The sequence below is a fragment of the Alligator sinensis genome, unplaced genomic scaffold (assembly GCF_000455745.1).
Source record: "Alligator sinensis unplaced genomic scaffold, ASM45574v1 scaffold1823_1, whole genome shotgun sequence".
In the NCBI taxonomy this organism is placed as follows: Eukaryota; Metazoa; Chordata; order Crocodylia; family Alligatoridae; genus Alligator; species Alligator sinensis.
The window spans coordinates 43,089-57,218 of record NW_005843508.1 but is presented as its reverse complement, the minus strand read 5'-3'; the positions used below and the strand labels follow the sequence as shown (position 1 = coordinate 57,218).

At 38.6% G+C, this 14,130-nt stretch overlaps 1 protein-coding gene across 1 annotated transcript in view; it reads right to left on the bottom strand.

Annotated features, from left to right (window-relative positions):
- LRRC7 (leucine rich repeat containing 7) overlaps window positions 1-14,130 on the bottom strand; it is a gene marked incomplete at its 5' end in the record, with an annotated part of 77,663 nt that overhangs the window by 27,318 nt on the left and 36,215 nt on the right. Inside the window, 3 exons of the mRNA XM_006038862.3 lie at window positions 1,459-1,677; window positions 5,223-5,342; window positions 12,429-12,578. Coding sequence (XP_006038924.3) covers window positions 1,459-1,677; window positions 5,223-5,342; window positions 12,429-12,578 — 489 coding nt within the window. The remainder of the gene's footprint in view (window positions 1-1,458; window positions 1,678-5,222; window positions 5,343-12,428; window positions 12,579-14,130) is intronic.

Below are 14,130 nucleotides of genomic sequence, written 5' to 3'. Positions count from 1 at the left end.
TCCCCCACAACAGACTTTCCAGCCAGACACTCAGCTCCAGGCTGCCAGGCTGCATATTGGCAATTGGATCAGTATCAGCCGCTATGGGTCATTAAAAATCGGCCATCTGTATCAGCCCAAAAAGTCTCAGTCAGTGCACCCCTAGTTATATGTATACATTACTAAAAATAGATTTTAATGCAGATATCTTTGTGTCCTACAGAAAATTTCTTCTTTTCTACGGAGGTTACACATACAAATACTAGAAAATTGAATGGACATAGATTGGACTATTGATCATGCTGCTGAGCAACATCTTCAGGCACTCCTGGAAATGTCTCAAGGGCTTTAATCAATTTCACTCTTTTTATTTATCCCCAGAATGCTTCAAAAATATGTATCCACTTCCTGAAATGTCCACTTTCTGCCAGGGTACTAACACTACTTGGTAGTAGCACTCCATCCCATGCCCTGCCCCACCTGGGCTATGCAGCACCTGCCCCTGCCCCTGCCCCAGGCCCAGTCCCTCCCTCCCTCCCTCACTGCAGAGGCCTCGAGCTGCCCCCCTCCCCACATTCCTTTCCTTCCCCCACAACATATTTACCAGCCAGACACTGTTCTCCAAGCTGCTGGGCTGTACTCCTGGCCGCCCCCATGCTGCACTGTGACGCATGCACAGGGCATTTATCAGTGACAGTATCAGCCACACCAGCCAAAAAAAGCTGACTGCCAATAATGTCAATTGTCCTTATATTGGTGCCGATACAATATGGGACTGATGTATTGGTGCACCTCTAAACATAACTGAATCCAAAGTTTTATTCCTTCCTTGTAATACCAGATTAAACATTGTTTACTGTTCAACAGACTCACTGGTATACAGAATCCATATGTCCATGCATTAGCATATAGGCAGAAGAGACTAATCAGGTCTCCTGGAAACCAATAGCCCTTACACAGAATGAGAATCAGCTCCCAATCACCTTTTTATTCAGCTGCTATATAGTATCTGACAAAGTAGGTTGTTGCCTACAAAAGCTCATGCCTCTCTGACCCAGTTAGAGTTGAAGGATGTCTATACATGTGCTTGATATACAAAACACTCTGAGCACTTTAATTAGGGTGGCTGTCAGAGCCACTCTAATTACAGCACCAGCAATGTCATGTGTACTCAATTGTACATTTGTAAAATAGGCTACTACCAAACAGTAGAAGTATCCAGGCGGAAAGCGGACATTTGAGCTCTAGTTAAAGTGCCCCCACTGCCATTTTGAAACGCAGGGATGCTGAGTGACACAGAGGCTGCTGGAGCATGCTAATTAGCACACTCCAGCACACGTTGGAGCAGAGGTCCATCATGTGTATAGGTGTCCTTTGGTGCCATCCTGCCTTGCCTTCTGCCTTTAGCTAGTGTGTAATTGGGAAACAAGCCAAATAAATTGTGTATCAGCATATGACTCTACATACACATTTTCTCACCTGTTCCTGATAACCATCTGTACTTCTTTGCCCCTTGGTTTGGATTAAGCACCGTCCTGCCTGAGGTGCCCGAGAGCTCTGTGAAGAAGGGATTTGAATAGGCAGTGGTGGCTGAAACTGCTGAATAGTCACTTTATTCATGTTTCCCTCATACTGCTGCTCTCGGCTCCGATGCTGTAGACTTTGTGATCCCATCAAAGTCTGGATATGGCTACCTGCCTGTGGGTAACGTAACCCGTTAGGCCAGAAATTCAGGAAGCTGAAAAGAAGCAATTATTACAACTTACACAGTCAAGTAAAAGCAAACCTCTTAAATCAAATGTCAGAGGTTTGCCTTTTGACTACAGTTGGAAACAACCATGATTAAAAACAGCAAGGATTTGTAAAGGGAGATCAAATGAATAACATGTGTTTCATGAAAGGAAAATATTTTGTTCCTTTTGTCACGTTATATGTTTCTGTTCAGAAATCTCTTGAAGTAAAAACATATAACAATTAAATAAGATGGATTAGTCTTTGAAGCACATTATAAAAATGCTGAGTATTAAGTTCTTCATTCTGGTGAAATGTATACAATTTTCCACAAATATAAATATTGGCCATAGAGTTTCACTATGTGAGAATTATGTAGCAAAACCCTCTTTTTATTTATATCGTAGGCTGACAAAAGCCTAGTGGATTAGCTATGGTCAAGGAATTGTCCCAAGAAAGACCATGACCGTACATTTAGCAACAGGTAAGAATCATAGTAGCATATAATTTAGTAATTTGATTATTTCAAAAAATATGGGGAGAACTTAATTTATGTTGCTTTAGCATTTTGATATCTATCAGAGAGGGGATGAGCCACTGATTAAATTATTTAGTCCTTGATGTCTTTCATATTTTCAGTTAGACTGACCTAACAGATGTGGTTTGCTTGTACATTACTCTATTCTTGACATGGTAAAGTTGCACACTTGCTTACTTTTCAATATACATTTCTGTTCATTCATATAAATTACATTCATACTTGAGTCACATATTTAAAAATAAATTAATTGAAAATAAATTTATACATTTCCTAACAAGATTGAACTAATGTTTCTTATTAATAATTGCATGCAACTTAGCCATAAAGTAAAGAGTAAAATGAACATTTCAAGGGATACTAAGCTATTACTACCACCATGAAACATCACAATGCTCTCTTACTGGCCATCTTCAGAGCACAAACTCAACAATTTATGCTAGGTTTGTTAGATGTTCCTAATCCATACATATAAAGAAGCTGTTCAGTTTCTTTGGCCATATCAGGCTGGCCTACAGGACTGTGTCATCTGAAGATATTAATATTGAACAATGGCACAATCCCTTGTAGTCCTTAGGTCTAAAGCAAAGAACTAGTAGAAGTAAATACACTAAAACTATGTCTATAGTGGCCAAAAGGGAAAAATATCTATGAATGATAACTGATTGAAAAGTCATCATTTGTAAAAACATATGATGGACACTTTTTTAAGGAGAAGTTGTCATCACAAAAATAAAATATCTCCCATTCATTAGCTAATCATCTCTTTAACAGTTCTGACAGCTAATATGCTCATTATCAGAGCCAAAAATACATCCCAATGTATTTTCTACATACCTCACCGTAACACATCATTAAAATAGATACAGCTGGACCCATTCATCTTGCTAATACCACCTGTGTGGCATTAACAGGGACCGTTAAGAATTGAATACTGCATCTTCTTTCTATTTTCACTACTTTTTTCGTGAATGGTCTATACCAAATCCCGTTGACTTTAAATATCAACAATTCCATATTTTATTGAGAGAGAGATACAGTTTCAAAGTGATACTATAACAACTGAGAAAGAGAAGAGGATTTTGAATGCTTCAATTTCTAACTATCACATGGCAGTTATTGAAAAAAATAAAGGGGAAGAAAAAAACCCTTCCATCTGAGGATATGAAAACTCTTTATAGAAATAGATTAACTCATTTTCACAACATTGTTGTGAGGTAGGTATTACTAACATTTCCTTGTACAGCTTGGAAAACTGAGACTCAAAGAGAATTTAAGTGATTTGTATAAGATCACATTAGAACAATAAAGCCAGAAAGGGACCTCAGATCTACTGGTTGCCTGGTTTAATGATAAGTAACCAGATCCTCACCAGATTAAATTATGCCACTAAACAGCTGCCAGCTGATCAGAACCTGTGTTTGAAAATGAGCAGCACTGTATCTGTTTCAAGTTATGTCCCAAATGTGGTCCGAAGACATCCTGCACAGGACTTCAGAGCACTTGCGTTGCCTGCCTCAGAGGCAGAAATCTGCTGAATGGTCTTGCACAGGGCTGTCCAACTTCTGAGTGGATGCATCATGTGGCGCTGCATGCCCACAGGCCACACACTGCACCACAGGCTTGTCCCCTCTGTCTGTACCACGCTGCACCACGTGCTCCTCCCACCATGCCATACAGAAGTCACCACTTTGCTATACCATGTTAGAACACCATTCCAAGTTAAAAGGAGAAAAGCAGCCATCCTTTCAGGGAAATATTAGGTTATTAGGAAATATTAGGATCATAAGGAAGTAAGGCATCTTGCCATCTAGTCAAGCACCCTGCTCAAGGCAGGATCCTTCCTGACTAAACTATCCCAGCCAAGTATCTGTCTAATCTGCTCTTTAAAATGCCCAGGGATGGAGTCCACAAATTCTCTAGGCATGCTGTTCCAATCCTTGGCTATCCTTGTAGTTTAAAATCTTTTTCCTAATTTCTAATCTAAATTTCCTCTGGTGCAGTTTGAGGCCATTGCATCTGTCCCTTACAGCCACAGAGAAAAGCCCATCTCCATCCTATTTCTAACTGCCCTTTAGGTATTTGAAGATTGTTATCAAATCCCCCCCTCAACCTCCTCCTCTCCAGACTAAATATGGTCTTCTCCAGCTGTTATTATACAGATTACTCATTGAATAAATTATCACATTTACATCCAAAATAAGTGGGTTTTAACCTACTCTGCATAGCTAAGAAGATGGAAACAACTGTATATTTAGTATGTACTTACAGTGTAATTATCATGTTAATAGCATTTTCAGCACAATCCATTGCATGGTAAAATTACCATGCAACTGGTCAACAAGTTCATTCTGTCTTTTGGCCTTAACTCACTCAACACAGTTTTACTCACTTCCACTGATGTGACTTCTTTGACTATCAAATGAACAGAGCCAGTTTAACAATTTAATACTGAACAATTTATTACTGCTGCATCTTTTAAAATTTATTTTAAAATATTATACTTTGTTCTTATGTTTTATGAAAACTTATTAAATCTGAGTAGTTTATCGTCAATGGTCAAATTTTCAGCTGGCATTGAGCTAGTTTCTATTTCTACATAGTAATTCTTATGTTAAATTATTGTACCTGAAAAAATAGGTGTATCAATGTTTTGCGTATGTGAGAGATCTGTGTATGGCTACTCATTCAAAACATTGCATTGATTTTTGCAGATATAATTAATGTGCAGATATATAATGTGCAAAGAGCTCAACCCCCTCTCCCCAAAAAAGCAACTGCAATTGGGCCTGAAAATATGCACCTTAATTTGAACGGATTATTGATTTCCAAATCATTTAAAGCCTAATTTTAAGCCTACAAATATACTGTACCCAATCCTGTTCCTATTGAAACCAATTATTTTCACTAGGGAAGGAAAAAACTGTTAGTATACCAGAGTCCACTTTTACGGAGTCATGTTGATGTTGCTTACTTTTTTAGTGATAGTTTCTGGTGGCACATCCCGTCTTCCAAGTGGGTACGGATTCCATTGGCTACTAGCAGAAATATCTTCTTGTCCATTGTCTAGGATGTTGCTTTGCTGCGATGGGGTCTATTGTGAAAATGGTAGGGTATTCTTTAGTGCCTTGTGAGACTGCTGTGCAAATCACCATTTAATAATTATTCAAAAAATCAACACCATTCAATTGCAAAACATGTCAATTAGAATGGAAATCATTTTAGCTTTTATCCCTGTATTTATTATGCACTAGAACTATGTGACTGCTGTAGTGTTGGTAGCACTGCTGTCTATTGACCTTATTGCAAGTGGTAGATACTTGGATGCTCATTGAGAATCTTGGCAATAATAAGAAAAGTGAGAAAATTAATTGAACAAAAGCTTAATTCACTGAAAAGTAAATATTGGTCCAAGCTAATATGTTAAACAAAGTATTTGTTGTAAAACTGCAACTCTATAAATATCTACCACAAATTTTAAGTTAAAATAAAGCACTGAAAAATATAAACTAAAATACCTTCCCATGGTAAGTAACATCACTAAGAAATGAAAAGCTTGGAATACATTCTTTCAAAGGTTCTACTGAATATTGACAATATTCAAGTTACAGCCATTCCACTCTGAATTACCCTCTGCATTACACTGGGTGCTGTGTACTACCTCTTACACCCCCAACTTAAAAAAAGCACTTAAGCATATATCCAAGTTTTGGTGAAATCAATAGGATTCAAGTACATGTTTAAAATTAGGCACATATGTTCATACATTGCTGACAGAAATGAATTTAAGTCGATGTTTAAATGTATTCCTGAACAGGAGTCATACTTCCTCTTTTTTAATTTTCCAGGCTTATTGATCACTTTTGCTAGTGATTTTACATCTTTTTTTTTCAGCAAAATGGTACGCTTAGTGTCTTGTACTTCAATCTGACTAAATTTTCCATTTTTTCTCAATATACATTTTTAAAGTTAGAATTAATATTTTTTTATTCATGTAGGTTCTTGTTGTAATCCTTTCAAAATGCCTCATAGCAGCATTACTGACATTTCTTAGCATTAACTGTTTATTTAGTTTCAATTAATGTTGACCCAGAAGGGAATGTGTCATGTCTGGTTTGTGATTTGTAAAATTGTTTCTTTAGTTTAAATATAAATACTTCTTCTATTAGAAAGATCCAGCCCGGCCTACCATGTTTTTTATGATGAAAACCTTCAGGTGACTGAAAGAGACTGCACATTAGACAATTAAGACAAAACTTTTACCCAGACTATTTCAATCTCTTGGGTTTTTTAAAATACTGATTTAAATCAAATTTCTCACAAGTACCTGAGGAAAAAAAATCCCTCTTTATTAAAGAAGCAATGCAACCCATTTCTAACTGCAATCTGAGAAAGCTCTTACTCCAGTTCTCTGGTTCTCCAAGGAGTCCTCCCATCAGAATGAAGAAAAAAAATCCTGGTGTTTTAAGGGGAAAACCCCCCTCAAAAGCTAAATATCCCTTCTGCTCAAAAACACTCTGACTCCTTCAAGTTTTCTTTATATTTTATTAAAAAGGCAAAAATTTAGCTTTCATTTGAAAAATCAATTGCTCGTAAATATTGGTCCAATTTTCTAGTGTGGTTGTGTAGTTCGTACAGCCCCATAGCACAGTTCTATCCTAAAGCTGGCAGATTCAACCATAGGAGAATTTCTACAATATGGAGGATCTGCAGGTGCCACCCCGCTACCGTAACTTCTGCTAGCCTGGATTCATAGCTGGGAAGATGGGTACATGGCTGTGACTCTCTTAAATCTGGGTTTCTCAAGATCAGGAGAATGTAAGCATGGCTTTTTAGTTCACTGCCAAGCAACACTGAGTGTTCCTTAGCCTGCTGCTGAGAACCTAGGCCATTATTTTTTTGGTATGTGTATATTTAGGTATTTGAATACTATCAGTATTCCCTACTAAGTTTCTTAGTTTCCTTCATAATTACCGTTCACTTGGAATAACAAAGGAAGTGAAAGGTGCGCCTTGTGAAATAATTCCAGTGAAGAACACTGGAAATGAAAATTTGCCACAACATGATCTTTGTTCTGAAAATTAACACAAACAAACACTCAGAGAAAACCAAGTGCATCATCCCTGTGATGCAACTAATCTCTGCCAGTCCTTCAGACTGAAATCTCTAGGGCTGTCATTCAAAAATGTGTGCATTATACAAGAGCATGTGGATGGCTGATGTAGCTTCCTGTGAAATCCTTTTTTCTTCCAGAGTAACATAATATCTGGGGGTTTTGATTGCTTCTATAGAGGGACCGTAATACATACTTCTCACATTGCAGTTAATCCATACATTGTTAAAAAGAATTCTGATGTAAATGCTAGGGATTGAAGGCATTCTTCTAAAAGACATGCCTTTTGTCACTCAAGAGAATGCTGTGCCATTTTTATAAGAGAGAGACTATAATTGTAGAAGTGATTTAAGGCTGCAGAAAAAAATGCAGAGGCCCCTTACTGTTTTATATATAAAAGAGGAAAAATCTATGATGATTGTTCTTTTCATTTTCTTCAATAAAATGAATTAGGCTGCTTGTAAAGTTATTCATTTGGCAGAGGTTGGATAACTGCACATGAATAAAAGTTATACACCTAGTAAATCTGGATAAAAAATGAGAACCAGCAGTTCAAATTTTTATTGATGGAATAGACTACATTTAATAAGATACCCACATCTCTAATTGCTTTCTTGGATTCCCTGAGCTACCACTAGACTATTAGACTTCAGTTATGACTTATCTGAGTCATGCTACAGGGAATAAATAAGGTGAACCATCCAACTGGTGTTACCTGAAGGCATCATGGCTTGGAAAAATCATATCCAGCATGCTCTTTCATCAGTGGAGATCAGTATCCCATTCAAGTCAATGCATGCCTGTGGCTGCTCCAACGTGCTGTAATTTCAGCATACTGGAGCAGACTTGATTAATCTCCAGTCAGCCTTCGCATCTCATGTATCAATGTCCCCAAGCTTCAAAATAGCAGCAGGGTGCTTTAACTAAAGCTCATTTGATGAGTTTTAAAGGGCTCCCACTGTCATTTTGAAGTGCATGGTACAGGAGATGCTTCAGGCACTTTAGTTAGAGCTGTCCTCAGAGCCGCTCTAATTAAAGCGCTCTCCCCCACCCCCGAAGCACATGTAAAAATGCTCAATGTTGTTAGACTGCTGTAGTAAGTGTAGGGTATGGCGATTTTTGGAGAAAACAAGCTTCCCTCCTTGTATGGCTATGCTTGTGTGTAAAGGACTGGGGTCCTGGTACCTTTTCCTGTTTCAAAACCCCCATTTCTAGAGATCCTAAATTTGTCAAGCTGTTCCCACTTAGTTAATAATATTAGGTGTCAGGTTATTCCTGACACTGAATGTGCTTTCAAGGACAAGCAATCTGCTTCATCTCCATATAGGAGGAATAATTTTGCTTCTGTGTGCTTCTGTCCTTATTTGTACTAAACAAAGATTGCACCAGGCAATCTTTGAAGTCTAGTAACTTAAGCACAGTACTGTTTAAAGTTAGAATGCGTCTGCTCTTCCTGAAAAGTGTGTGTGTCACTCCAGGTATGTAGTCAAATGGAAAATGGAAAATTAAGAAGAATCAAATAAAATATTGTGGATATTTACATATGTGGTGTTTTTGTTTTAATCTACCTCAATCGGGAGATGTCTACAAAATGAAATAAGTTCATTTTAAGAAGTATAACAGCGAGAAAAAATTCTTGACTAAGTTACCGACAAAACAAAACCTGCCAAATTTATTAAATCTACATGCTTTACTACATGGTCCACCCATAGCTGTTCTGTTTCCAGAAAAGAAATATGGATACCTTGAAGCAATCTTAACCTCTATGTGGTATGCACAGCAATTATGAGAACTCCAAAATACCCATTTATTTCTTATTGATGTTCTACTTATTTAATACTTATTTTCTAATAAAAGCTGAATAATTTTTTTTGATTCCACGATACTCTTGTAGACAAGCCCTAGGAGACACCTTTCAATGATCTCAAAAGTACCTCAAGACAACCTGTAGTTTTGTACTTAAGCTCAAAATTTACATACATCTGCAACAAATGCATCTGGTAGAAATGCAAAACCTTCCAACACTTCCTAGAACAAGGGAAGAAATAGCAACTCGAGAAATCTATGAAATTCTAATGAGATTTTATACTGGCATTTAGCACTCTGTGAGAACATGGAGGCAGAAGCAAAATTAGGCCCCTGACAGATGTTAAAGTAAGGGTGCAATGGCATCTGCCATGAGACCCCAACAATTACACTTTCTGCCATGCTACAAGTGCATAGCAGGAGGCATGACTGTTGAATTCCTCATCATATACCATCATGCCATATTGCTGGTGTGGGGGGAGGAGCCTAATCCTAAACTCCTCCTGCACCAGCAAGTAGCAAGCTTGGCTACCAGCTACAGTAGCACACCATGCACTCCTTCGGGGGGAGCCCTGTCAACTGACCTGAATTCTAACCAGATCAGCTGAGGGGACCTCCCAGACTCTGCAGCATACAGGAGTCTTGAAATGTGTCCATATGCTCCAGAGGTTGGGCACTAGCCACACATTCAATTAAGGGCATGATAGGAACCAGCCACAAAGTTATTACACAAAATATGGGTAATAACTTTGTGGCTTATTCCTCATTATATCATGCCATGACGTGACTCAATGCATGGGCAGGTCACTACGTCAGATGTGATTAGCTAGTTAATCGCATCTTAAGTGTAGCATGTATTGGGGGTCAAAATTAAAGTAATAGTTTGAGATTCCTTTTTTGGACTTATGACTGAATACCCAGTGCCAGATATCACCAGCATGCAATTGCTTGTTTCTGTCGATATCAAAGTCAAACATACCATGTGACTTAAAATTCTTGAAATGTATGACATATACAATATCTTATTCAGAGATACACTTGCACAAACAGTAACACTTTTTAGAATTCACATGACAAAAATATTCCTGGCAAAGACCTGGAACAAAAATTAATAAATCACATTCTTAAAAAGAAAATGTAATGTCTAATGCTGGAAAGCTTTTTTATCCTGAACATGTATATATCAATATTTAAGACACCAGTGTGGCTGTCAGTAATTTAGCTACCCTGGAAAAGCAAAAACACAAACGTGAAGGCTTGCAGAACTTTGAAAAAGAAGAGTGCAGGATGCATATGGAACAGGGTGAAGATGGATGTAGGCCAAGCAGACAGACATCTATAACCTTTGTCACACCACAAATGCCCTAAATGTGTGGCCACAACAGAGGTAGGATCAATTTGTGCCACTTTATTGCAGTAGACATTTATTAGGTCTATGGTGGGAGGGCGCAGCCAGTCCAGAGCTTCCCATGCTCCCCAGACACCCTGGGCACGCACTCCTAGGGCATCCTGTATACCCCAGGAATGGGAATTAAAATCTAAAGCAGGATCAGGCTCCTGAAGCCCTGGAAGTGCCTGCCTAAATCATTGTGATTGGGATTCCCCAGTGCCCATTAATACTCTTGTGTGGTCCCAGGGATGAGATTGCCAATCAAGCAGACTGGTGGTCCCAGCCCTGGGACCACAGAATGACCAACTCGCACTGGTGCAGTCCCAGGGCCTGTCTCTGTAAGCAGGGTAAACGTCACCTGTTGTCCCATAAGATCAACAGGCAGAACAATGGACAGTGTGTTTCACCCAGTGAGACAGATCAACTGTGCTGAGATGCATTCCAGCTACATTTGGCTACACCTATTTCTAGCCTAACATCATTTGGAAGGGAAAACGTGTTAAAGTGATGCCTGCATTTTTACTGTTAAAATGACACTAGGTTTGTTTGCTAGGGGATGGACTATACTATATTTACTAAAGCTAGATCAGACTGGTTGGCTTTAATTTCTCAAGATATAAAAACACATGTGTAATTTAAAGCATGTGAATAGTTCCACTGATGTCATATACAAATGCAAAAATGACAAGACTGTTTTGAATTACATATCAAAACCGATTCACATTTTGACTTCAAACTATTCACACGCCTTAAAAATTAAGAACTTTCTCAATCATGCTATTAATATGTCCTGCAAGATTTTAATGGATCGTGCCACACTCTGACATGCACTTTTGTATATGACACATACATTAATAAGTGTTTATATGTGTATGCATGTGCATGTACTTACACATACATAAACATTTCACACATATATAGTTTAAGAACAGTATTTTAATTCTTTAAATAATTATTACTAAAAATCAAATGTAAAAGGATTGTAATTGTAGCCAGTATGTGCCCAAAGTTTATCAGTGATTAAAGCATATCAGATTACAGTCCAAGCCTGGAAAACCCTGACTCCTCCAAATGCAGGTCTTAAACATTCCTACCGCACCTTTCCTATGATTAATCATCTATACCATGAGAGTCAAATTTATCTGGCTCTGTGGGCCAGATGTGGGTTGCTGGGCTGGTCTGCGGGCCAGATCAGGATTGACCCATGTTGTGTGCAGTGCTTGAAGCACTGAGTCCAGCCTGTGAGGCACATGCAGCATGTGCCAGCATTCCTCTGGGGATTGCATGCCATGTAGCACGCAGGCTGAACCCAGTGCTGCACGCACCACAGGGGGTCAGTCTTGGGCAAGGGCTATATGCAGCACCCGGCTGAACCAATCCCGAGTGTTGGTTCTGGTACAGTCTGATCTGGACTGGCCCAGAGCCAGCGTGCAGAACTGGTCCAGTGTGGGTGCTACAGGAAGCACACACTCCAGACTGACCCGTGCTATGTGCAGTGAGCCCAGTGCTGGGGTCAACGAATAGGGTTGGTCCAAGGACCCACAGGCTGGGTCATACAGCTGCATGGACCAGCTCCTTCCTGATCTACAACATGAAATATGTTTCCCAGTTTTATAACCCAAATGTATCATCAGGATAACATAATGATCACATCAGTCTGCAACACAAGAGCAGAAAGCAGCAATGACAGCCAGGTGAGCTAATTAATCCAAAAAGCAATGTTATTAAATATGTTATTAGCATATTTGCTTTTTGGATTGCTTAGAGGGAAAAAGCATGAATAATACACAGAAGATAAAACAGGAAAGAGCAAAGAGGATTATTAATTATTTTTCTGTGATGCTATTTTATGCTGGCTATCCCATACTTACTTTCGGTAGAGGTAGCTCTTGATGCATTTGGTTTTCAAATTTAGATTTAGTCTGCAAGTTTAAAGTCATGCTTCTGCCTGCATGCATTGCTGACAAACCTCCAGAGTGCAGCATGCCAAGGTTAACAGTGTTGTGTTTGTAAGCAGCGGTCTGAGTAGAGGAAACAACCACGTGACAGGGTATGAACACACATGCTAATTGAGTTAAATATCACATATATATGGTTAATTTCACAACATTTTCATTTACGCAGACAAACAATACCAAGAAATAAACAGCTTTTAGATGCATGCACTTGGCTGGACAGAAGCAAATACAGTGCTAATTATACATAAAACGAATACCATAAAAAAAGACTACAACACTTGACAGCAAACATTTTAGACCTATAGCTTGAAAACTGATATCTAGTACAGTACAAATATCTTTTTCTCTTTTTTTTTTTTTTGGTATTTCATAGTTTCATAGTTTCAGGGTCGGAAGGGATAGATCTTCTAGCCCGACCCCCCGCCAGGGCGGGAGAACAACCCAAAAAAAACTCACCCTAAAAACAAAAACGGGACTCAAATGAGTCTAGCCAGGTAAGTATCCAGCCTCTTCTTAAAGATCCCCAGGGTAGGGGCCAGCACCACCGCCCTTGGAAGGTATGTGGAGCCAAAGCCTGGTAAGCCTTGTACATCCACAGGTGGCCCACAATCAGTAACTGATATGCAAGGGAATTACCAGTAATAGCAGGGGAAAAGCCATACCAGAGGACTCTGCATCATCCTGTTTGCAGTGCAGTTGAGCCTCTGGCAGGTCTCTGTGGAGGAGAAGACTAAAGGTAGCCCAGACACATAGCAAATGGATCTGTGCTCTACATGGACTACCTGGACCAAAGTTATACACAACAGGATCACCTGGTCGGATTCAATCCTGGCTGTTTCCTGTATTAGCTCAGTCTGAAGATTTTCATCAGTCAGACCTATGTCTTGGGCTGTTTCTTACTGTATTTTGTGAACAGATTATAGACTCGATTGCTTGCAATTGCAGAAATCAGTATGAGACTAATTTTATCAATCTGAATCTTCACAGTAGGCCTTACATATGTTTTAAACAAACATAAATATAATTACAAAGACATGTCTTAATCCAGAAAATTCAAGAAAATATAAAGTTCACCCTGAAATTCTACCTTTAACCTGCTCTATTTTGATTGGTTATGGTGTGTTCTCAAAGAAAAAAAAAAAAAGAAAAAAGAAAGAAAGGAAAAGAAAAGGAGTAATTCATATACCACAAGTACAGAAACTGAAACGAGGAAGAAGTTCTGGTATTAAAGCTAAACTGTTTGCCCATTTGATCCTTAATGTTATTTTTAACATGGATGATTTTTTAAAAAACTGAATAGCAATTTCTTGACTTCAGAGCTATTAAAATATACCTACATTGTTGTAAAATACAGACAATTTATGCGTCAGATCAAGGCAGTTTTTCAAAGCCACTTTGGATATTATTAAGTGGATTTCTGGCTGTATAGAAACCATTATAACAGAGATTCTGTGCTATAGTTTGTATGGAAAGCAAACATTCTTTTTCTACAATTCAGTAGCCATAACAATAATAATCACTTTGATAAAGAATTGTGTACGTGGACCCAATGGAACCATTTCAAAAATATAAACCTACTTTTCCCCAAAATATCAACAAGGGCTAGAACACACTT